The sequence below is a fragment of the Herpailurus yagouaroundi genome, unplaced genomic scaffold (assembly GCF_014898765.1).
Source record: "Herpailurus yagouaroundi ecotype Mexico unplaced genomic scaffold, PumYag 100, whole genome shotgun sequence".
NCBI lineage: Eukaryota > Metazoa > Chordata > Mammalia > Carnivora > Felidae > Herpailurus > Herpailurus yagouaroundi.
In genome coordinates, this window is record NW_024412391.1 from 83,854,581 (window position 1) to 83,881,487 (window position 26,907).

At 36.0% G+C, this 26,907-nt stretch overlaps 1 protein-coding gene across 1 annotated transcript in view; it reads right to left on the bottom strand.

Moving 5' to 3' along the window:
* Window positions 1–26,907, bottom strand: part of COG5 (component of oligomeric golgi complex 5) — a 321,373-nt gene that overhangs the window by 259,258 nt on the left and 35,208 nt on the right. The window contains exon 6 of the mRNA XM_040472926.1: window positions 24,800–24,920. Within this exon, the coding sequence (XP_040328860.1) occupies window positions 24,800–24,920 (121 nt within the window). The remainder of the gene's footprint in view (window positions 1–24,799; window positions 24,921–26,907) is intronic.

Sequence of the window (26,907 nt, forward strand, 5' to 3'; positions counted from 1 at the left end):
ATATGCATAACTCTAAAACAGTCTTAAAAATAAGCACAAAGTAGGGTTTTAAACATATGCACCAGCATAGAGCTAAATATATAAATCTAGTTAGAATAAAAAGTTTTCTTTAATTCCCAAATTATCTCACTGTAAGAATCTTTAATAGGACTTGAGGCCATTACTTGTTTTTTAAGAGCAACAGGGGGACAAAATGTATCACTAGCCATGATATCAGGAGAGTAGGCGGCATATTTTACAAGCAGGATCCCACTGCAGCTGCCTACTTTAAAACCACCAGTTAACATTGTGTACCTGCATATAAGAAAGTTGTCTGTTCCCTACCAATAAAAAAAATCATATAACTCTGGCACTTTCTTCTTCCATGAGGAAAGACATGATTCATTAAAACACTACGGGTGGGTGGGTGAGTGAGTGGGGGCATATTTTACTTTGTTTTGACTCTAATGTCTTCCTAGAGCAGACTTTTAAAGATCAGTCATTCTCTTTCCTACAGAACAAGTAACTTTCCTTTCAGATAATTGATTTGGTACAGATGCTATATGTATTAATTTCTTATTTGCTGCATAACAATTACCACAAACTTAGAGGCTTGAAAACTACTAATTTATTATCTTACAGTTCTGGAGGTTAGAAATCCAAAGTGGAGGACACCTGGGTGGCTCAGTTGGTTAAGCATCTGACTTTTTTTTTTTTAATGTTTATTTTGAAGAGAGAGAGTGTGTGTGGAAGGAGCAGAGAGAGAAAGGGAGACAGAGGATCCAAAGTGGGCTCTGCAATGACAGTGCAGAGCCCAATGTGGGGCTCGAACCCACAAACCACAAAATCATGACCTGAGATGAAGTCAGACGCTTAACCAACTGAGCCACCCAGGTGCCCCAAGCATCTGACACCTGACTTCAGCTCAGGTCATGATCTCATGGTTCATGGGATCAAGACCCACGCTAGGCTCTGTGCTGACTAACATGAAGACTGCTTGAGATTCTCTCTCCCTCTCTCTCTACCTCTTCCCCCACTTGCACACTTACTCTTTCTCTCTCTCCCAAAATAAATAAATATTAGAAGAAAACAAACAAACAAAAAAGAAATCCAAAGTGGGTCCCAGTGGGCTAATAAAATCAAGGTGTTGGCATAGCTGCATCCCTTTCTTGAGGCTCTAGGGGAGAATGTGTTTCTTTGCTCATTCAAGTTGTTGGCAGAATTTAGTTCCTTCTGGTTGTAGGACTGAGGTCGTCCTCACTTCCTTGTTGGCTGTCAACTAAGGACAGTTCCCAGATTCTAGAAGACATTTCCATGTCTTGGCACATGGCCCCCTTCCTTTATTTTCAAAGCCATCGACTCTGATTAAGTACTTGCATACTTCAAATCTCTGTTGCCTCTTCTGCCATTACTGCATTACTCTGACCACTCTTAGGCCTTCCTGTTCTACTTTTAAGAACTCATGTATTTAGAGTGGACCCACCTGGATAATCCAGAATAATCTTCCAATCTCAAGGTCCATAACCTTAATCACATTTTCAAAGTCCCTTTGCCATGTAAAGTAATGCATTCATAGGTTCCAGGGACTAGGAAGTAAACGTCTTTGGAAGCCCATTAAATCTGTGCCTACCACATCATACTTATTAAGCTACTCTGACTTGAAGACAGAAACCAAACCACAGAGTGTGTCACTATCCTTTGACTAAACTGTATAAGTTATTAGGCTCAAACACATTAGAATTCCAAATGCTGAGCAACCTTCATTAAACATGACGACTATCAGGGAATCCATCTATTTAAATAGTTATTATCACTAAATCCTTACTTATTTTTAAATGGATAAATATCTAAATATCTGGACAGAACTTACTCAAGGCTGAATAAACTAAATTTCTCACTGTAAAATAGCACTTATTTCAACCTTTGGGCTCCCCTCTTTGTTCACTTCCTCAGTGTCCCACAAATCCTTATCTAGAAGTAAGCCCCTTCTTCTAGAAGAGACATAGACTTAGATGAGATTTTCTGGAAAGCATGATGATTTTTTATATCACAGAAACAAGAACAAATTTGTCAAAATAGTATTAAGACCCATGAGTGCAAGGCACAACATCCAGGTTCTTGGAATCCCCGTATCAAATATATTCAAAGACTAAAGAAATGGTATTGCTACTTTAAACTAGTTTAGGCAAAGACAAAGAATAATTTCTATCTGCTCTTTTTTTTTTTTTTTTGAGAGTGTGAATGAGCATGAGCAGGGGGAGGGGCAGAGGAAGAGAGAGACTCTTAAGCAGGATCCACGCCAAGCGCAGAGCCCAATGCAGGTCTCGATCTCATGACCTGTGCCAAAATCAAGAGTCAGATGCTTAACTGACTGAGCCACCCAGACATCCTTCTATGTGCTCTTCTAAGTAAACATTTACCTTAGAAAACAAATTGGTAGAATAATGAGCCTATGAACCTGACTTCAGGCTTTAAGTAAAGATTTCCACAATACAGGTCATCTTTTCAAAACAAAGTAATAACTTTTAATAATACTCCAAAAGGCAAAGTAATGATAAAATGACTGGCCAAAATTTATTGTTCTAGGTTTGGGGGTTACTTAGACTCTCTTAAACATTCTTGCATCCATTCATTATTTGGAATACCCGAGATTTCATATACATAATATTTAGGTCCTGCATTTATCATTACCCCTAATTATACCTAAAAACTAAAAGCAACTAAAAGAATTCTCAACCTACACAGTTTTCTCAAGGTAATTCAAATTTAAAATGCTTGTTCAATTTTATGGACTTTGCATATGAGACACAGGCAAATACTTATTAGTCTAGCTTCCATTAACGGCAGAATGAGTTGGTCAGGCATGGTTTCCTGAAGATAATTTGTAAATCTAGGTAAACTAGATTTCAAAACACACTATCTGAGGGCAATGAAAAGTGACCATAGACAGGAACAGACTAGAGAAGGTTTACCTTTGAAATACAGAAGTGCAATGGTTAAGAATTACAACTTTGGGCTTTTGTGCCTCAGGGCACTCAGCACCATTACTCCCACCAACACCCCTAATTCCTGTATCCACAGCTCCTGGGGCAGAAAAATACAGGCTTACAGTCTGGAGGTTGCAGAGGACAGGAATCAGGGCAGACATTTTCACCACAAGTTTCAGGAGAGACATTCTAAAAGCAACAGAGCCACAGAAGGAGCAAGACCCACATCCCTGGCGCACCACTGAAATACACAAGCAGAGGCAAGATCCAAAGGGATGCCGAGTAAGACACGCAAATATCAGAGCGGAGTCTGCCCTAAAAGACTGGTAAGATATGTACGTTTACTGCCCTTTTTGGCACCCCCAAATAGCACACAGCTCAAGCAGCAGAAAGCTGTGGCCTTATTAGATTGAAGTGTCAGTGGACAGAGCTTACAGCTGAGAGAGCAGCTGTAAATTTAGGGAAAAAACTCTGAAAGAAAAAAAAAATGCACAGAGGTGAGGCCCACAATCTTAATATCAACTCTGCCAAAATTCTTCCTAACAGCTAACTACAGAGGTACAGGGGATATCCATCAAGCACCAGCATACAAACACAAGAGCCATAAACTAAAAGACTAAGTAGAGACAAAAACAACCGAGTATGAGGGGAAAGAATCTATAGCTTGAGACAAGTTATCTGCCAGCTAAAACAACAACAAAAAAGCAAACCTCAAAGAACATAACAAAATCTAGAATGACTATAATGTATTATCCACAATATCCACTTTTTCAAGAATTACTTCACATGCAAAGAAATGAGTGTATGACCCATACTCATGGGAGAAAAGAAGGCAGTCAATAAAAGTGGACTCAATGAGTGAGCTCATGTGTGGGATTTAGCAGTGACTTCAAAGAAGCTAATATTTCACCCGAAATAATTTAACGCATGGTAGACTGTGCTTAGTTCAAGAGGCATGTTGTAATCCCTAGTGGAAGTCCTACAAAAATAATGTAAAACATCCACAGACAAAATAAAATGGAATACAGCCAAGTATTTGATTAACACAAAATAAAGTAGTAAATTACAATAAAGAAAAGCCCAGGATGAAATGGCTTCAGTGGTGAATTCTAGCAACTATTAAAGAATACCAAAATGTCTCAAACTCTTCCAAAACACTGAGGAAGAAGGAACACTGCCTAACTCATTCTATATGTTAGCATTACCCTGATGCCAAAGCCAGACAAAGACAGTACAAGAAAACTATAGGCCGACATCCCTTATAAATATAGATGCAAAAAATCTTCAACAATATACTAGCAAACCAGATTCAGCAGCACATTAAAAGGATTATATACTATGACTAGTGGGATTTAACTTTGTAATGCAAAGATAGTTCACCATACAAAAATCAATCAATATTTGACAAAATACAGCAATCAGTCTTGATAAAAACCTTCAACAAGGTAGGGATAAACAGAACATACCTCAACATCATAAAGGTCATATATGAAAGACCCACAGCTAATACCATCCTCAATGGGGAAAAACTGAGAGCCTTTCCCCTATGTTCAGGAACAAGACAAGGATGTCCACTCTCACCATTACTATTTAACGTAGTACTGGAAGTCTTAGCCTCAGCAATCAGACAACAAATAACAGGCATCCAATTTGGCAAGGAAGAAGTCAAACTTTCACTATTTGCAGACGACATGATTCTCTATGTAGAAAACCCGATAGACTCCACCAAAAAATTGCTAGAAATAATACATGAACTCAGCAAAGTCATAGGATATAAAATCAACATGCAGAGGCGCCAGGGTGGCTCAGTCAGTTAAGCATGTGACTTTGGCTCAGGTCATGATCTTGCAATTCGTGGGTTCAAGCCCCACATCAGGCTCTGTGCTAACAGCTCAGAGCCTGGAGCCTGCCTTGGATTCTGTGTCTCCTGCTCTCTCTTCCCCTCCCTGCTCACACTTTTTCTGTCTCTCAAAAATAAACAAACATTAAAAAAATTTTTTTTAATTAACATGCAGAAATCTGTTGCATTTCTATACACTAATGAAGTCTCAGAAAAAGAGATCAAGGAATCAATCCCACTTGCAACTACACCAAAAACAGTAAGATACCTAGGAATGAAGCTAACTAAAGAGGTAATGATCTATACTCTGAAAACTATAGAACACTTATAAAAGAAAATCAAGTGGATACAAAGAAATGGAAAAACATTCCGTGCTCATGGATCGGAAGAACAAACATTATTTTAAAATGTCTATATTACCCAAAGCAATCTACACATTTAATGCAATCCCTACCAAAACACCACCAGCATTTTTCACAGAGCTACAACAAACATTCCTAAAATTTGTGGAGAACCACAAAAGACCATGAATAGCCAAAGCAATCCTGAAAAATAAAAAACTGAAAGCACCACAATTCCAGAATTCAAGCTTATATTACAAAGCTCTAGTCATCAAGACAGTCTGGTAATGGCACAAAAACAGACACACAGAACAATGGAACAGAAGAGAAAACCCCGAAATGTACCCACAGCTATATGGTTAACTCATCTTCAAAAAAGCAGGAAAGAATATCCAATGGAAAAAAAGACAAGTCTCTTCAACAAATAGTGCTGGGATAACTGGATGGCGACATGCAGGAGAATAAAACTGGACCACTTTCCACACCATACACAAAATAAATTCAAAATGGATGAAAGACCTGAATGTTAAACAGGAAACCATCAAAATCCTAGAGGAGAACACAGGCAGGAACCTCTTTGATCTTGGCCAAGGCAACTTCTTACCAGACTTGTTGCCAAAGGCACGGGAAACAAAAGCAACATGAACTCTTGGGACTTCACCAAGATAAAAAGCTTCTGCACAGCAAGGGAAACAATCAACGAAACTAAAATTTTTAAATCAAACTCAACACTCAAAAAACAAATAATCCAGTTAAGAAATGGGAAGAAGAGGGGCACCTGGGTGGCTCAGCTGGTTAAGTGTCTGACTTTGGCTCAGATTATAATCTCACGGTTCAGTTCGTGGATTTGAGCCCCATGTTGGGCTCTGCACTCACAGCTCTGAGCCTGAAGCCTGCTTTGGATTCTCTGGTCTCCCTGTCTCTTTGCCCCTTCCCCACTGGCATGCACGCATGCTCTCTCTCTCAAAAATAAACACTTAAAAAATACACATATGGGAAGAAGGCATGAATAGACACTTTTCCGAAGAAGACATGCAGATGGCTAACGGACACATGAAAAGATGCTCAGTATCACTCATCCTCAGGGAAATACAAATCAAAAGCATGATGAGATACCACCTCACACCTATTAGAATGACTAAAATTAACTACACATGAAACGATAGGTGTTGGCAAGGATGCTAAGAAAAGGGAACCCTCTTGTACTACTCGTGGGAATGCCATCTGGTGCAGCCACTCTGGAGAATAGTATAGAGATTCCTCAAGAAAGTAAAAACAGAACTACCTTAAGATCCAGAAATTTCACTATTATTTACCTGAAGGATACAAAAATACAGATTCAAAGGCGTACATGCACCCTAATGTTTATAGCAGCATTATCAACAATAGCCAAACTATTGAGAGAGTCCAAATGTCCCTCAAATGATGAATGTATAAATAAGATATGGTATATACATGTACAATGGAATATTAGCCATCAAAAAGAATGAAATCTTGCCACTTGCAAGAATGTGGATGGAGCTAGAATGTATTACGCTAGGCGAAATAAGTCAATCAGAGAAAGACAAATATCATGTGATTTCATTCATATGTGGAATTCAAGAAACAAAACAGATAATCATAAGGGAAGGCGGCGAGGGGGTGGGTGGTAAAAGAAAGACAGTGAAACAAACCACAAGAGACACTTAATGACAGAGAACAAACTATGGGTTAACAGAGGAAGGTGGGTGGAAGATGAGGTGGATGGTTCATGGGTACTAATGAGGGTACCGGTTGTGGTGAGTGCTGAGTGTTGTACGTAAGTGATGAATCAATGAATTCTATTCCTGAAACCAATATTGCACATCACGTTAACTAAAATTTAAATTAAATTTACATTTAAAAATAAACATTTAAAATAATAAATTTATAAGTAAAAGTTTAAAAATTAAAAAATCAAAAATAAATTAATATAATACACTATATTAACATAATGGAGGAAAGAAATCACATCATCTCAGTTTGCATAAAAAAGTATTTGACGAAATTCAACATCTTTTTGTGATAAAAACAATTAAGAAGAAATTAAAAAAAAATCCTTAGCATATTAAAGGCCACATAAGAAAAACCCACAGCCAACATCATACTCAATGATGAAAGACTGACCATTTTTCCCTAAGATCCAGGAAGAAAACAAAAAAATGCCTGCTTTCCTCCACTTCTAGTCAACATTGTACAGGAAGTTCTGGCCTGTGCAATTAGACAAGAAAAAGAAATAAAAGGAATTCAAACTGGAAAGGAAGATGTAATATCATTTCTGTTCTTTTATACAGAAAATCCTGAATAAGACACATGCAGAGAGCTAAAAAATGAACTCAGTAAGGTTGCATAACACAAAATCAGCACACAAAAAGCAGCTGTATTTGTATATACTAGCAATGAACAATTCAAAAAGAAAATTAGAAAATAATTCCATTTATATTGTATCAAAATGAATAAAATACTTAGGAACAAATTTAATTAAGGAGGTTAAAAGCTTCATACACAGAAAACTACAAAAGATTTCCAACAGAAATTAAAAGCCTAAATAAATGGAAAGAGTTTTGTCTTCATAAATCAGAAAACTTAGTGTTTTAACATGACAACACTACCCAAAGTAATCTAAAGATCTAATGTCATCCCCATCAAAATCCCAATAGTACCTTTTTACAGAAATAGAAAAAACAGTCCTAAAATTCACACAGAATTTCAAGGGATCGTGAATAACCAAAATAATTTTCAAAAATAACAAAGCGAATTCAATCTTCTCATTCAAAACTTTCTACAAGGCTAAAGTAATCAAAATAATATGGTATTAGCAAAATGACAGACATATACACCAGTGGAATAGAAAAGATGGCCCAGAAATAAGCCTTCACATAAGTGGCTGATTAAATTTCAACAAGGATGCCAAGTCCATCCAAAGGAGAAAGGAGAGTGTTTTGGACAAGGGGTGCAGGAAAACTGAACATCACATACAAAAGCATGAAACTAGATCCTACCTTGCACCACATATAAAAATTAACTCAAAATGGATCAAAGATCTAAACTGAAGAATCTAAACATTAAACTCAGAATTTTTAGGGTGAAATCATGTCCTAGATTTGGCAATGATTCTTCTTTTTAATTCAAGTATAATTGACATATAACATTACATTAGTTTCATGTAGTAATTTGACAATCATATATGTTACAGAATGCTTATCACAACTATAATTATTATAATATTGTTGACTATATTCCCTATGCTGTACTTTTCATCCCTGTGAATTATTTATTTTTTAACTGGAATTTTGTACCTCTTAATCCTCTTCACTTATTTTGCCTATCCCTTCATTCTTCTCCCTCTGGTAACTACTTGTTTGTTCAGTTTCTCTTGTTTTTGTTTGTTGGTTTGTTTTGTTTTTTAGATTCCACGTGTAAGTGATATCATACCACAGCAACAGTTTCTTAAGTATTACATCAAAAGCACAGGGAACATGGGGCGCCTGGGTGGCGCAGTCGGTTAAGCGTCCGACTTCAGCCAGGTCACGATCTTGCAGTCCGTGAGTTCGAGCCCCGCGTCGGGCTCTGGGCTGATGGCTCAGAGCCTGGAGCCTGTTTCCGATTCTGTGTCTCCCCCTCTCTCTGCCCCTCCCCTGTTCATGCTCTCTCTCTGTCCCAAAAATAAATAAACGTTGAAAAAAAAAATTTTTTTAAATAAAAAAAAGCACAGGGAACAAAAGAAAAAAAGATAAGTTGGACTTCATCAAAACAAAACCCTCTGCATCAAATGATACTATCAACAGAGTGGAAAGACATCCCATAGAATGGGACAAAATATTTGTTAACCAACTATCTAATAAAAGACTAGTTTCCAAAATATATTTAGAACTCAAGAACACACAAACAAAAAAACCACCCAATCTAAAAACTGGGCAAAGACTTGAAAAGACATTTTTCCGAATATGATATACAAACGGCCAATAAGCACATAAAAACATGCTCAACATCATTAGTCATTAGAGAAATACAAATCAAAACCATGAGATACTACTTCACACCCACTAGGGTGACAATTATTTAAGAAAGAAAGAAAGAAAGAGAGAAAGAAAGAGAAAAGGGAAGGGAGGAAAGGAGGGAGGAACAAAGAAAGGAAGTAATAAGAAGTGTTACATGATTTCCGAGGTTAGGTCCTGAGAGGCAACTTTTGGCCCCACTCTTTTCCTTGTGATACCTGCACAGGCCAGATGGTGAGGTCCTTGTGGAGATGACCCTAGGTTACTGGGCCTCAGCCCTGGCTAAATTCACAGCTGGTCACCAGCATCAGCCTTGTGAGTGAGCCATCTGAAGAAGCACATCTTCCTGCCCCATCCAAGCTACCCCCGCTGATGTTCCTGCAGCAGAGATAAGACCTCCCCAAGTCCCTCTCCCAGCCTTGCCCAGATTGCAGACATGTGACTGAAGTAAATGATCTTTACTGTTTCCAAAAAATAAAGAAAGAAAAAGAAAATAATAGGTGCTGATAAGTATGTGAAGAAATTGTAACCCTAGTACACTGTTGGTGAGAATGGAAAGTGGACAGCCATTGTAGAATATAGTTGACAGATCCTCAAAATGTTAAACAGAGAATTAGCATATGACCCAGCAATTCAACACCTAGGTATATACCCAAAAAAAAACACAAACAGGGACTCAAACAGACACTGGTATACCAATGTTCACAGCAGCATTATTTACAACATTATTTCCACAAAGGTGGAAACAACCCAAGTATCCATCAACAGATGAATAAACAAAACATGGAAAATAAATAAAATGCAACATTATTCAACCATAAAGATGAAATGAAGCTCTGATATGTGCTAGAACATAGATGACCCTTGAAAACATTGTGTTACATCAAGTAAGCCAGACTCCAAAGGACAAATATTGTATGGTTCCATCTATATGAACTATCTAGACTATGTAGACTCATAGAGACAGAAAATAGAAAAGAGGTTACTAAGGAGTAGAGGAAAAGGAAAGTGGGGAGTTATTGCTTTGATGACTGTAGAGTTTTTAAGATGATGAAAAGGCTCTAGAAATAGTGCTGAAGGTGACACAACACTGTGAATGTACTTAACTCTAAATTGTACACATGAGAATGGCTTTTTTAAAAAGGACAAAAAGCATGAAAGAAAAACAGGAACAAAATAAAGATGAAAAATGGAATACATTAGCAATATGGCAAACTTAATCCAACCATATCAACAATTAATGAAAATATAAATGAACTAAACACTCCAAACAAAAGGAGACTGGAATTATGAGAATTCAAAAAACCAAGACCCAACAATATTCCTTTATATGAAATACACTTTAAATACAAATTCAAAAATAGCTATAGTAATCAAAATATAAATATATGTGGCATAAAGAAATACACAAAGATGGATGGAACAGAATAGAATCTAAAATGCACCTACATATATGGGGTCAACTGATCTTCTACACAAGCCCCAAAGTAATTTAGTAGAAACAGGAAGGTCTTTTCAATAAATGGTACTGGAACAGCTATTTATCTTTAGGGGAAAAAATGAGCTTCAATGTTTTTCTTAAATAATATCAAAATTATCTTGACATGGATCACAGACATTAATGCAAAAACTAAAACTATAAAACTTCCAGAAGAAAATGTAGGCAAAACTCTTTGCCATCATAGGATAAGAAAAGACCGTCTTAGATAGGGCTCCAAAAAGTACAAACTACAAAACAAGATACACTGGGCTTCATCAAGATTAAAATTTTCTGCTAAAATACCACCAGGAATTTAAGAATATTTAAAGCAAACCATATATTGGAAGAAAACACACATTATGTGTGTGTGTGTGTGTGTGTGTGTGTGTGTATACACACATATATATGTATGTATATATCTGACATAAGACTTGTACCCAAAATATATAAAGACTTCTTACAACTCATTAAGACAACAGATACCCACTCTAAAACAAAGGTAACAAATGTCCATCAACTGACAAATAAATAAAGAAGATGTGGTGTAAATATACACAATAGAATATTACTCAGCCATCAAAAAGAATGAAATCTTGCCATTTGCAATGACAAGGATGGAGCTAGAGTGTATTATGCTAAGTGAAATAAGTCAGTCAGAGAAAGACAAATACCACATGATTTTACTCATGTAGAATTCAAGAAACAAAACAGATGAACATATGGGGGGAGGGGAAGAAAGGAAAACAAACATGAGAGACTCTTAGAGAACTGAGGGTTGATGAAGGGAGGTGGGTGGGTGATGGGTATTAAAGAGGCACTTGTTATGATGAGCACTGCGCGTTGAATGTTAAGTGATGAATCACTGAATTCTACTCCTGAAATCAATATTGCACTGTGTATTAACTAGAATTTAAATAAAAATTTGAAAAAGAAAAAAAATACAAATAAAACAAGGGCAAGAGATCTAGACAGACACTTCAAAGATAAGGTAGGGGCACCTGGGTGGCTCAGTTGGTGGAGCATCAGACTTCATCTCAGGTCATGATCTCATGGTTCACAAGTTCAAGTGCCACATCGGGCCTGCTGCTGTCCGCACAGAGCCCACTTTGGATCCTCTGTCTCCCTCTCTCTGTCCCTCCCCCACTTGCACACATGCACTCTCTCTCTCAAAAATAAATAAAACATTAAAAATTCTAAAAATTAAGGTAAACAAAATGGGAAATAAACACAAAAATACTCAAAGTCATTAGTAATCACATAAATGCAAATTCAAATCACAAAGAGATACCGCTACAAATCTATTAGACTGTCTAAAATTAAAATGATTCATAATGACATCCATTGAAGGATGTAAAGCAAATGGGACTCTCATGCACTGCTAGTGAAAATGCACACTGTACAACCATTCTGGAAAATAGTGTAGCAAATCTTAAGAAGTTAATCATAATACTGATAAGTCAGGAATTCCACTCAAGTATGTACCCAAGAGCCTTGAAAATAAACGTTCATAAGAACTTTATTCACAATAGTCAAAAGTCAAAAACCAGCCAAATACGCATCAAAAGGTGAATGGATAAACATATTGTGGCATATCCATAGAGTGGAATACTACTCATCAAAGGAGTATATATATGACTACAAGTATATGAAATTCAAGAAAGGGCAAAATGAAATCTCTAGTAACCAAAAGTTGTGTTGGAAGTGGGCAGACTGACTTAAAGAGGCACCAGACAACTTTTCAGGGTGATGAAAATGTTGTGTATCTTGACTGCAGTGGTGATGGTACCATACACATGTCACACCCCATCATAGTGTACAGTTCAAATGGGTGCATTTTATTGCATATAAATCATATATAAAAAGAGTTGATTTTTTATAAATGAATTTAAATCCATCCATTTCTTGATATTTCCCAAATTAGGAATACCCACCCCACTCTCAATTTAATAACTCTGGTGCCCAAGTTCTTCTAGTTCTTCAATTCAAATCCATCATTAGTCGAAGTCCACTTGGAAAGTAAGGGATTATGCTTAAGGCACAACAAAAATGTACTTTAAAAAAAAAAAGGAGGAAGAGGACGTAAGGGGTTGCGAAGATTAGAAAGAGCGAAAAATGGAAAATGGAGGACATGAAGGGAGAAATAATGAGAGAAGAAAAGAAATGAAAAAAAGGAGATAATCTGATGAGATTATATGATGAACATACAGGTTATAAAAACCATACCAATATAAAGTGTATTAAAATCCAGGAAAGTTAAAAAAAAAAAAAAAAGAAAGAAAGAAGTGTGTGAAATGAGAGAACTAGATGAAATGGTAAAGAGATCAGTGTCTGTTTATTTGTTGCAAATAGGCAAGTAGTAGGTCTCAAAGTCAAAGTTTAGATAAAGGCATAGTATCTAGTCACCACCTATTCTTTTTGTCAGCATTTATTTGCAAAGAAAACCTTTTCAAAGAGTTTGGAACTTCCCAGTTCACTTCCCTCAAATCTCCTTAACCCAGGGGAGATCATATGTCTAAACAATTACAGGAAAGAATGAAACTACCATGACCAACTTCCCTGACCCAGGGTTACTAACATGGAAACACAAAACTTGGAATCTGCCAGGAAGGAAGAAGAGGGGGAGAAAGGATTTGGGAAGACAATCAATAATGAGTAGACACTCATTACACTGAGTATAGATCCATATGTTTTGGAAACCAAATTAAAATGTAAGAGTTAGCATACTGTTTTGAAAAATAAAGATCCTATCCAATCATTCTTTCCTGAAACAGATGAAGGAGGTGTTCAGGAATAGTTGTTGACAAATTCAGCATTTTCCTCAAACAGCAGTTCTGGATAAACCTGAGAAGTTAAAAAACCAGATCTCCAGACACGTAAGACCATATAATTTAGACATGGAGATTTTTCAAAACAGATGTTACCAATCCCTAAGTGCTATAGAAAAACTTCATGAATCTCTATGTACAACCTCATTCTGAGGATCATGTCATTGTACCTACCAGAATAAATTAGCCATAAGATATATCCCTAGCTAACTTTGCCATTGTGAGTTACTATATGGAATAAACAAACTGGATTTTAGAGAATGGTTTGCCAGATAGAACGATATCAGGGTTTTTTCCCAAAGTGGAATTATTTTAATATATTGATACATTAATTTTAAGTATTAATATGTAAATGCAGATCACCACTGACCACTGAACATACTCCTACTTGTGATAATAAAACTGTATTATCAGCATTATCTTCCATTTAGATACGGTAGAAAACCTATTTCTGATTCACTGCAACAGATCTTGAGTCTGTAACACAGAAACTATAACAAATGAATGAAACTGCATCCTGTTTTACTGAACAGGTCTCTCAGAGTATCATTCCTGCCTCCCTGCCCTGTTGTTTACATAGTATTAAAATGCAAAACTCTGTAAGTATACCTACAATGAAATTTACATCAAACCCTTTTAACTTAGCCTATAGATAATTTTAATTTACCAAACCAAACACTGATAAAAAGATGTTTCATACAGCTCTAGGATTTTTTCTAGATAAAGTAATGAAATACAATGGTGATAAAAAGAAGAACATCCCACCTAATCTTCCCATCAAATATCAGACTTTAAAGCTCAAATACAATTCACTAGGAAGTAGGCTAATACCATTTTTAAGAAACAGTCAATAAAATAATCAGTAAAAAAAAGTTAATAAAATAATAAACTTGTATTTCTGAGGCACTATTCATATTCATTTAAAATCTATTTTGAGGGGCGCCTGGGTGGCTCAGTTGGTTGAGCGGCCGACTTCGGCTCAGGTCACGATCTCGCGGTCTGTGAGTTCGAGCCCCGCGTCGGGCTCTGTGCTGACAGCTCGGAGCCTGGAGCCTGTTTCCGATTCTGTGTCTCCCTCTCTCTGACCCTCCCCCGTTCATGCTGTGTCTCTCTCTGTCTCAAAAATAAATAAACGTTAAAATCTATTTTGATTTTTAAAACAAAATTATTAATGATATAAATACTGGAACAGAAAAGAGGCTGAGAACTATTGGGCTAAACATCCAAATGGAAAAAAAAAAAAAGAAAAAAAACCTTAGAACCAAGAAATTCAAAAATTTGACACATTACCAGTCTGAACAATCTTACACTAAATAAATCATTCTCAAACGCTCATAAATGTTACAGCAAGAGATGACAAATAGTAAGGTATAATACAGAGCTTCCATAAGCATTAACTGACCATATAGAATAAAACATACACCTAGAAATGCTACTGTAACTTTGAAATGTATGAAAATACTCTGAAGTTTACAAAAAGTAAGTTGCTTATTTTGTCTGTATATAATCCAACTTCCTTGATACTGTGTGATAAAAGATAAAACCAATAAAATAGGATCATAGATGCTGTGTGGTATCATCTGTCAAATATAAACTTTGGTAACATTAAATTCCATTAGTTAACAAAAAGAGGGATTATGTATAATTTTAAGATGCTTATCTCTTCAACAGGCAAACCCATACCTACGCAGAAGTCCATTATTCTGAACATTTGGATTTGAGCACAGCATCACCCCGACCTGGTGGTAGCTGAATCAAGCCAGTCATGTATGTGAGTAATTCAGAGACCATCTAAATCTAACTTCTGAAAACGTTTATCATCACAGGTGATTACAATGTAAGGTGAAAAATGTATATTGAATTCTCCATGTTGAAGCTGTCACAAAAAACCTATGCATGTATGAAATGCATTTAAGGAGTCACCTGAGACCTAATTTAATAGTTAAGTTATATGGCAGATGTACAAATTTTCCTACCAGAAGATAATTTTAATAAGCTTGAAATAATAAAATTTTCCAAAGTTGTCACCAACTACATCGTCTTGTAGATACCTCAAGAAACATTCACCAGTTCAGTAATTATTGGTCACCTATTATGCGGCAAAGGTTATATAAATCATACTTGTCTCACCTGTGCATAAATCAGAAATGTGTACCTGTAAGTACAGTCTTACCAGATTGGGAAAATATCACAGTTACAATAAGAACAGTACTGGATGAAACAAACTTCTATAATCTTTTCCTTCTACATTAAATACTTCACAAAATGGGGGGCGCCTGGGCAGCTCAGTCAGTTGAGCATCCGACTTCGGCTCAGATCACCTCACAGCCTGAGGGTTCGAACCCCATGTCGGGCTCTGTGCTGACAGCTTGGAGCCTGGAGCCTACTTTGGATTCTGTGTCTCCCTCTCTCTCTGCCCCTGCCCAACTCATGCTCTGTCTCTCTCTGTCTCAAAAATAAACATTAAAAAAATTTTTTTTGGTGTTAATGTTTCACAGCTTGTGTAGTATTAATGTACCACACAATGTGGTATTAATGTATCACAGCTTAGCCACAAAATTATAAAACTCAGAAAACAGACCATAAGCAATAAAAATTAATTTCTACCATATCCAACTGTTTAATTACAACTTAATGCTTTCTTATACTTTTTAAAAATCTTTAAAAGATAACTCAATAAAGCTTTAATACAGATGTCACTAACATGAGTTAACCAACAATCACAACATAAAATACATTCATTATATAAACAAGGCATTTATTTATTTATTTATTTATTTTTTATCTTTTAGAGATTGAGAGAGTGAGCGTGCAATAGAGAGGAGCAGAAGGAGGAAGACAGAATCTTACACAGGCTCCACACTCAGGGCATGGAGCCCTAAGCAGGACCAGATCCCACAACCTTGGAATCATGACTTGAGCCGTAATCAAGAGTTGGACACTCAACCCACTGAGCCACCCAGATGCCCTAAACACGGTGTATCTTAAATATGTTGTATCCTTTTTTTTTCTTTTTAAAGGACCCTGAGAGACCTACCAATGGCAGCAATGCCTTTCGTAAAGTAATTAAATGCTGCTATAGAGTTTGAGGAAAGGAGTAGAGCACTAATGAGTAAGGCTTTGGAATCAGATTTTTACAGATATAACAAGTGTGGGACCTTAGGAACCACTAAAATATAAATTCTTATAAAAGGCAGAGGAGTTTATGTTTTGTTCATTGATGTATGTTTAATATCAAGAAGAACACATGGTACACTTAGTAGGCATTCAATAAATACTGGCTTAATGAATTAATGAATTTATCTAAGTCTTATATTGAGAGATTAACTGGAGCTTTTATCTTATTATTTCATGGAAGATGCAGATGAGCCAAAATGAGAAGGCTGTAAAGAGAAAAGACTGGTTTCTTCCATGGATGATAACAATAATAATATCATCATCATCATCATAATCATGTTTTATGCTTAGTTTCATATAAGTGCATAAATTAAACTTCCCAAACAGAAAAACTGTATTTACTCATTTTTTTTACCAGGTTCCTAACAAGCTACAGGGTTTATGTGTATTGAAACCTAATTGATAAATAAATAAATTATAAGCCATGATTTCACAAAAAAGACTAGAGAGGATCCATGAAATTCTAGTCTGGTTTTTTCGTTTGTATTTTGAGAGAGACAGAGACAGAGACAGAGAGTAGGGAAGGGGCAGAGAGAGAGGGAGAGAAAGAGAATCCCAATCAGCCTCCTCATTGGCAGCGCAAAGCCTGACACAGGGCTTGAACTCACGAACCACGAGACCATGACCTAAGCCGAAATCAAGAGTTGGACACTGAACTGAATGAGCCACCCAGGAGCCCCTGCTTACTTTTTTATGTAAATTTTTCCCCTTCAATCCCTTTATGTAGGATAAGTAAAAAACAATTAGGTAGTAAAAAAAATATAACTACCTAGAAAGAGTTATCATAAGACACAATATATAGGGTGTACATATATCATTTTTAAAACTAAAAAACTTTGAAAATATAGACTGGAACAAATGAGGAGACATTATATTTCTGTTTAGAGAGCATTGATACTATAAAAAGATACAAAGTTTATATTAACCTATAAATCTGAAGTATCTAAATACTAACAAGTTCATTTTAGTAAGTGGGATTAGTACAAAATCATTCTAAAATTCAAGAGACCAAATGCATGACTGAGTTTTAGGCAACACTCAAACTCCCAATTCTTATCTGGAATATAACTGTACTCAGCATTGAGACAGAGTTTTAATTGGAAACAAAAACCTAATCAATTTTATGGTGTCCTACTTGGATAAAACTGTATAAAATAAATAGGGAAAGTCAACAACATGAAGCATAAAAGAAGAAATAAAAACAAGAGTCAAGAGATTGGCAGTGACCAAACAGAGGGTTCCCCATGACCCAAGACTTATTCAGCACTCCAGGTAAAGTAAAGCACATTTTTTTTTTTAATTTTTTTTTCAACGTTTATTTATTTTGGGGACAGAGAGAGACAGAGCATGAACGAGGGAGGGGCAGAGAGAGAGGGAGACACAGAATCGGAAACAGGCTCCAGGCTCTGAGCCATCAGCCCAGAGCCCGACGCGGGGCTCGAACTCACGGACCGCGAGATCGTGACCTGGCTGAAGTCGGACGCTTAACCGACTGCGCCACCCAGGCGCCCCGAGTAAAGCACATTATTAATGTGAAGATGTAATAAGCATCAGGCTTATCACACTTTGTGATTATTATCTTAATATCTTAACCATACAACCAGCTTCCCTTGACCTAACTCCAATTCTACCAACAAGTTTGTGATTACAAATTTATTTTTCCATTTAATCTGTCCAGGGAGAAAATTATATGTGTTCAGCCCAAAGAATAGCACATATCTCATTGTTAATTAATGAAGAGTGTTCTGGATTATAAACCAGTGTATTGTGAACTTGGTTACTTTGAAGGGAAAGATGAGTTTTAATTGGGATTTGCAGAATCAAGAACATTTTAAAAAGACAAGTTTTCTTTACAGTTTGTGAGAGCTCCAATCACCCCTACCCGTGTATGAATCCCATGTTCCATTTCTTCCCAAAAGCTGTGAAAAGAATGCCTATCGATGGGAGGAGGAGCAGGAGAAATCATGAATCGTCTCTGCCTCAAACGAAGACTCACAAAAACTGGGCTATTATAGGAACCCCTAAGGACCATCCCTTTTTATTGTTTCTGATCTGTTGTTTGTTCTTCTTATGTATTTTTGTAAGTCAAATTAATACCTTCTTTAAAACAAGTCAGACAATAAAATATCCATAACAATCATTAATTCAACTCTCACTGTTGGCAAAATAAAGTTTCTAAGCCAGAAAAAGTGAGAAAGAAATAAACCCTGAATGGTGGTAACTTCACAAAGTAAATATTGGCTCTTGGTAGTCATGACTCTCAAAAACGTGCAGTAAATCTTAAGATAATAAACAGATTCATTTTTTTTTAACTTTCAAAAGCAAGGATCGAATACAAATAAGGAGTAATAAAATGTAAGGAATCAAAATGAAAACACAAGTAGAGAGGAACTAGGTTCAAACTTTCTCGACAAGTCCAAGTAAACTAGTATACAAGAAAAGAACCATTTACCTAAATTCAAAATAATATAGATTACATCTTCCATGTTCTCTCTACATTTAAATATTCTAATCCAATAGTATCCAGCAGAATTTTAACATTTGATAACACTAAAGAGTACACTAGATTCCTCACCAATGACCTTATAATTGATAGGTCAAGATGTCTATATCATGGGTAGACGACCTCATTAATATTCCCAAGGAGAAACTAGAAAGTGCTAATGTTGAGCACTTTCCGGTTTCACCACTATAGCTTCAATTCAACATTGAAAAAGTACAAATGCATTCCACAGAATAAGGAAACCTGTTATTCAACCTGTCTCACTGTACTGATATTACAAGAACCTTTTCAATAGTTCTAAACGTAAGTGATTTCAAACACTAATTTTTAAAAAGGGGCCTTCCTCTGCCTCACAATCATAGCTTCCCAAACTGCTCAAAAAATTCTGAAAAGGGCTGCTTGGGTGGCTCAGTCAGTTAGGCCTACGACTTCAGCTCAGGTCATGATCTCAAGATCATGGGATCAAGCTCCACATCAGGCTCTGTGCTGGCAGTGCAGAGCCTGCTTGGGATTCTCTCTCTCCCTCTCTGTCTCTCCCCTGCTAGCTCACTCTCTCAAAATAAACACTTTTTTTAAATTCTGAAAAGATATCAAGCTTATGAATTATGTAGAGACCCTGCTTTGATGGGCTAACAACAATTTTAAAAAAGTTAGTAACAGTATCAAAAATATGCTTTTAAGTATCTTATTTCACTCATGTTCCAAAAAATGTTACGAATTTGTAGTAAGGCCCATCTAAATCTGCATCTAGTCCAAAGACTCTTCTTGAAGAGAAGCCATAATTCAATATGATACAATTTAATCCTGAAACCTATATTAAGTAGTTTTTAAAACCATTAGATAATAGTCTGCATGAAAAGTTACAAGTATATCTGCACTAAAATCATTCTGCTTATTCTCTGTCAGCAAGACACTAACATAATTTTAATTTCCCTAATGCCTAATGATATTGAGAACCTTATACGCCTAGCTGCCATCCACGTATCTTTTTTGGTGAAGTGTCTGTACAAATCTTTTGCCTATTTTTTAATCACATTGTCTGTGTTCCTACCATCGTTCAAGAGTTTGCTATATATTCTGGACATGAGTCCTTGATCAAGTACATATTTTGCATGTATTTTCTCCTTGTCAATGGCTTGCCTTTCCATTTTTCAAACAGTATCCTTCAAAGAACAAAAGTTGTAAATTTTGATAAAATCTAATTTATCAGTTTTTGTGTGTGTGAATTGTGCTTTGAGTGATATATCTAAGAAATCATTTTCTAATGCAAAGTCACAAAAATGTTCTCTTGCGTTTCCTTCTAAATTTTCTATAGCTTTACATTTTACATTTAGGGCTGTGATCCATCTTCAGTTAATTTGTTTTATATGAAGTGAGGTAGGAATACAAGTTCACTGTTTTGCATACAGATATCCAATCGTGCCAACACCATTTATTGAAAAGATTACCTCTTCTGTTGTTCATAGGAGTTTGGGTCTATTTCTGGCTCAACTATTTTGTTCCACTGATCTATTTGTCTATTGTTTTGTCTTGTTTACTATAAATTTTTGTAAGAAGTATTCAAATCAGGTAGGATTTATTATCCAACTTTGTCATCTTTTAAAAACTTTGTCTATCTTTGCATTTCCATATGATTTTTAAAATCAGCTTGTCGATTTCTAAATAAAAGCTTGCTGGAATTCAGATGATAATCATACTGGATTCATGTAGATCAATTTAGGGAAAACGGACATCTTAATAAACAGTATTAAGTCTTTCATTGCACGGACAGGGTTACTTTATTAATTTAGGTCTTCTTTTAATGTTCACAACATTTTCTAGTTCTCAGTCTATATAGGTCATAGGAATCTTTTGTCAAATTCAACCTAAGTGTTTCATACTTTTGATGCTATTATAAGTGCCATTTTTTGAATTTCAATTTCTAATTGCTTGTTAACAGTAAATTATATGGAAATAAAACTAATTTTTACAGTAATCTTGTATTCTGAGATTTTGCTAAACTCCTTTAATAGTTCTAGCAAACTTTTTGTAAACTCAAAACAAGGTACCACTACATACCAATCAGAATGGCTAAAAATAACAAGACTTACTGTAACAAGTGTTGGCATGTGGAGGAAGCAGAATTTTCACACACTACTTGTAGGAATGTAAAATTTTACAACTACTTTGAAAAATTTATTAAACAGTTAAACACACGTCTACCATATGATCTAGCCATTCCGCTCCTACGTATTTATCAAAGAGAACTGAAAGCATATGTCCATACAAAGATTTCTATATATGAATGTTTATGGCAGCGTGATTTCTAATAGCCAAAAACTAGAAACAACCCAAATTTCCCATCACCAGGTGAATGGATAAACCAACTGTGGGATAGCTATACGATGTAATTCTACTCAGAAATAAAAAGGAATGAGCTATTGATATATACAACAACATACATAAATCTCAAAGTTAAGCTCACTAAAAGAAGCCACAAAAACACAAGCTATGATTTCATTTATATAAAATTCTCTGAAGTGCCAAGTAATCTATAGTGACAGAAAGAAGTTCAATAAATGCCTGAGGAACAACTGCCAAGGGGCATGAGGAAACTTTTGACAGTGATAGTTATGTTCATTACCTTGATCCTGGTGATGTTTCCTGTCAAAACTTACCAAATTGCACATTTTCAATGCGTGCAGTTGATTGTATGTCACTTAGACTTCAATTTAGAAAAAGAAGAGGTACTAGTATAACTGTCCCCAGGTTCCAGAATATACTTTTTAAATTGATACGTAATTCACAAACCATAAAAATCCAGCCTTTTAAAGTCCACAATTCAGAGGCTTTTCTGCATATTGATGAGGTTGTGCAACAACCACTGTTTAATTCCAGGACACTTTCATCACCACAAAGAGAAATCTGTATCCATTAGCAGTCACTCCACATTCCCTCTAGTCCCTCAAAATACAAAAAATTTCCAGATGACAATGAATTTCATCTGGTCTCTGCAATTCAACCCCCAAGACCTTTTAAGAGATTAGTTTTAAGTTAATTTCAATGGCCTGTAAACACTGCTACTCTTCATCATTTTATTCTTTCTAATGGGAATCAGAACCATACTGATACAGACAATAATAATTTCAGAGATGTTCCAATCATAAAATATCACTTAGTATATATGCGTAATTGTAATACTGATTGCCAAGTTATTACTTTCATTAAAATACTAATTCCAAATGTAGAAACTTTATCTTCCTCTTGGCTTCTCCTTATTATCAATGCCAGGGTTGGCCAAGACTGAGCTACAGTGGTGAATGATGAAAAGATGATGCCTTTGCAAATTCTGAATGGTACATAATCAGCAAAGCTTTAAAAAAAAAATTAAATTAACACAACCCATTTTGAGAGAATTCCACCACGAACAATACTTTCTCAACAAATGCTCATCATTTAATATTTATAAAACTTTGGGTAAAGCCAATGCCTCATTGGAAGGATAATGGGTTTATGCTCTACATCAAACCAACTCAGAACATTATGATTGATACTTATGTCTATTTTTTTAAAAAGAATCCATCACCATTTGTATTATAGCATCTGTTGTCTCTAGAAAAAATGATAATCATAATCAAAATCTAGCAATTTTTTACAATGGAACAGTGTCAGTGATGACAAATATACATAATAAACCTTGAACTAATTTGTGCCTGTTTTTAATGATTCTATTATCCTACAGATTATTTTGGAACAAAAAAATTAAATGTGATAAAGCAAAAATAAAAGCTGATACTAGAATTTTTACATTCCTACATTTAGCACATACTGTGGAAAAAAAATACCCAAGCGTTACTAATTGCTTAAAAATTAACTTTTTAATAGACTCTTAACTATTGAGAACAAACTGATGGTTATCAGAGGAGAAGTGGGGGAGGCAGGAAGAGGTAATAGGTGATGGGGATTAAGGAGCACTTGTCATGATGAGCACCAAGTGATATACGGATGTTAAATCACTGTACCACATACCCGAAACTAATTTAACACTATGTTAACTAGAATTTAAAAACTTGAAAAAAAAATTTAATTTTAATAAACATTAACTTTTTAAACAATGTATTCCAAGCATATTAAATCACAAGTTAACTATATTTCTAATGATGTGCCTAAACAATGTATTCAGGCATTGAAAATTGAAATGTTGAAGTATGAAGAATGTTATAGTTCTTTTGTAAAAAATATGGAATAAGCATTACAACATGACTATGCAATTGAAATATCAAAGATAGAAGATTTCAAAAATAACATGTAATGCCTATCTTTCTGATATTATTTTCAAAGCACACCACCAACAGTAAGTAGACTCTTGATATCTGAATTGGATATCATCAAAGACCTCTGAACCTACAAAGGTACAAAATCACTAAACACATCCACTTCAGAAAAATTACTGGGTGCCCAATGAAAAGAAGAAAATGACAAAGCCTCATTAAAATGCAGGTGTGAGTTCTACATATACTCAGTACCTATTCAAAAATTTGCCTAAAATATTATGAACTATATCATCATGGACCTTGCAGCTTGTTAACAGTCCAAACCATGAATGTTAAACCCTTGAATGTCAAAAGTCTGTTCTAAATGCCTGAGAAAAGAATGAGCATATGAAGAAATGAATTCAATAAATTTTCTAGGCATAATGCCAACACAGGATCTGTCACCTAAAAAACAGCATTTATTCTACAGAAATGAAAATTAAGTTCACATGAAAACCTGTACACAAATGTTTATAGTAGCTTTATTCATCATTACCAAAAACTAGAAACAACATAAATTTCCTTCAATCTGTCAATCAACCAACTGTGGTACAACCACACAGTGATATTCCAACAAACACCAAGTTACAAACTATGGTATATACAAAAATTTGGATGAATCTCAGGGGTATTATGCTAAGTACAAAACACTAGCCTCAAAATGTCACATACTTTACTGTTTTTTTTAATTTTTTTTAATATTTATTCATTTTTTGACAGAAAGTGAGTGGGGGAGGGGCAGAGACAGAGGGAGACACAGAATGTGAAGTAGGCTCCAGGCTCTCAACTAGACAGCACAGAGCTCGATGCAGGGCTTGAACTCACAGACCATGAGATCATGGCATGAGCCGAAGTAGGACACCCAACCGACTGAGCCACCCAGGCGCCCCTAAAATGTCACATACTTTATAATCCCATTTATTTAACATTCTCCTAAAAAGAAAACTAAACTGATGGAAAACTAATCAATGGTTGCCAAAGGGAGAGGGGGCAGGTGTGATTGTAAAGGGATAGCATGAGGGAATTTTGGGGGTGATGGAATTTATTCTATATCATGACTGTGCTGGCGGTTACATGAATCTCTACATGTATTAAAATGCACATGCCTGTATACCAAAAAAAAAAAAAAGAAAAAAAAGGCCAATTTTACCATACAAGAATTAAAAAACTAAGCCGCATTTCTAAGAAATCAACTGATTTTACTCACTCATTTTGAAAAGTGTGACAAAGTTGTATATGGATAATTATTAAATAAATTTGTTCAATAATATTTGTTATGGGTGATAACAATAGTCAACAAATCAAGTGACTGAAAAATCTTAAAAACTCTACTAACTTTTTAATCAAAAAAGAACTTACCAAGTTCATTAAGACTCTGAGCAGCTTTTGTTATCTCTCTGCTTCCCCCTTGCAGTTGTCCTTGGAGTCTCTTAGTGAGATACAGGATGCGAACTATTCTCCGAAGCAAATCACAGGCAACCTGCACAAATATCACAATGTTGAGTAAGTATAGTCAATCCATTAAGTTTTATTACTATTATCATGTGAATCTCTCCATTCTTTCCATATGCTAAAGATTCATTCATGTCTTTTGTTTCCTATCCATCAGAAACCTAAAAACTCACAAGGTTTAGAAAGCATCATTTTAAAATAAAACTCCCAATTTACCCCATAAGAAGAGAATGGGGAATGAGGTGCTATAAAACTCGGGAACTCTTCTCTGGATCCTTGAGCAGTTTTAGTCTCCAGGCCAGTGGTTCTCAGTCTTCATACTAAATTCAAATTCAAAAAATTCCAAAGCCAAGGCCATAGCCCTGGCCAATTAAATCAGAATCTCTAGAGGTGCATACTGAGCACCTGTATTTTTTTTTATTTTTTTTTTAATGTTTATTTTTGAGAGAAGGAGAGACAGACCATGAGCTGGGGAGAACGGGGTGGGGGGGGTAGGGGGAGGGGGAGACACAGAATTTGAAGCAGGATCCAGCCTCCAACCTGTCAGCACAGAGCCCAACGCGGGGCTCGAACTCACGAACTGTGAGATCATGACCTGAGCTGAAGTCAGACACTTAACCAACTGAGCCACCCAGGTGCACCACCTGTATTTTTCTTAAAGTTTATTTATTTTGAGAGAGTGAGTGAGCATGAGTGGGTAAGGGGCAGAGAGAGAGAATCCAAGCAGGCTCATGCTGTCAGCGAGGACGTGGGGCTCCATTCCAAGAACCATGAGATCAGGACCCCAGCCTAAATCAAAAGTCAGACACCTAACAGACTGAGCTACCCAGGCACCCCTCAGTATTTTTTTTAATATCCAATGTGCAACCAAGGTTGATAGCCACTGTGCTAGGACTGCTTAGCTTCCTACTACTGCCTCTTATTGTTTTCATCCTGGTTTCTCTTTTCTAGGTCCATAGGGGAACAAACATAACTTTTCCCAATTTCACCAGATCTTAAAGAATAAATATGCTCTACTTGAATTTTCTAATTTTTTTAAATCACTAATAACAAATTATAAAAGAGAGTTATTAAAACAAAACAAAAAACTATCATATACATATACATTCACTTAACTATTTCTTTTTCATTACCAGACTAATGCTGGGTCTTTACATAACCAAGACTATGACATGAAATGAAGACCCAAGTATTTCAGGACACTCTATTACAGAAGCTGGCTCCAGAGCAATGCCCGAGGGAGAGACAGGAGAGGGAAGACTGATGGAATAGTAGATATGTAGTGACCTTTAGCATCAGTAGCGATAATGAAGAGAGACAGTCGATGCTGCTGCATCACCACCATCTTTATGACCCTCAAGCTGGTTGAGAAGAACATCTCCCATCTAAGGAGGAAAATCTCAACTGGAGGCAATAAGAATTAAAAGCACTAGGAAAACAGCTGAGACTCCAGCTACAAACACTGTTTTCTGAATGAAACACACACACCCCAGAACCACACACATACCCACACAACATACAAAGACACACAAACATATAATCAAAAGCATAATGCTTACAAACATGTAAGTCAAAGGCAACCAATTATTAAACCTGTTTACCTGAATGCTTTTCTCTGTAACTTTAGTCTAAAGTAATTATAATGATAAAAGAATGCCAAATAAGAATGTCCCTGGGGGCCCCTGGGTAGCTCAGTAAGCCTCCAACATCAGGTCATGATCTCACCTTTCCTTAGTTCGAGCCCTGTGTTGGGCTCTGTGCTGACTGCACAGAGCCTGCTTGGGATCCTCTGTGCCCACATCTCTCTCAGCCCCTCCCGCACTCACTTCTGTGCATGCATACAGGCACACCTTCTCTCTCAAAGATAAACATTAAAAAAATAAAATGTGTCCCTAGAAACTGGAAGATTTGCGCATCTTTATCTTTTAATTAAATTTTATTTATATTCTGAATAAGTAATATAAGCACATAATTCAAGATGCAAAAGAAAATTTAAAAAGTCACCTTCTTATCTC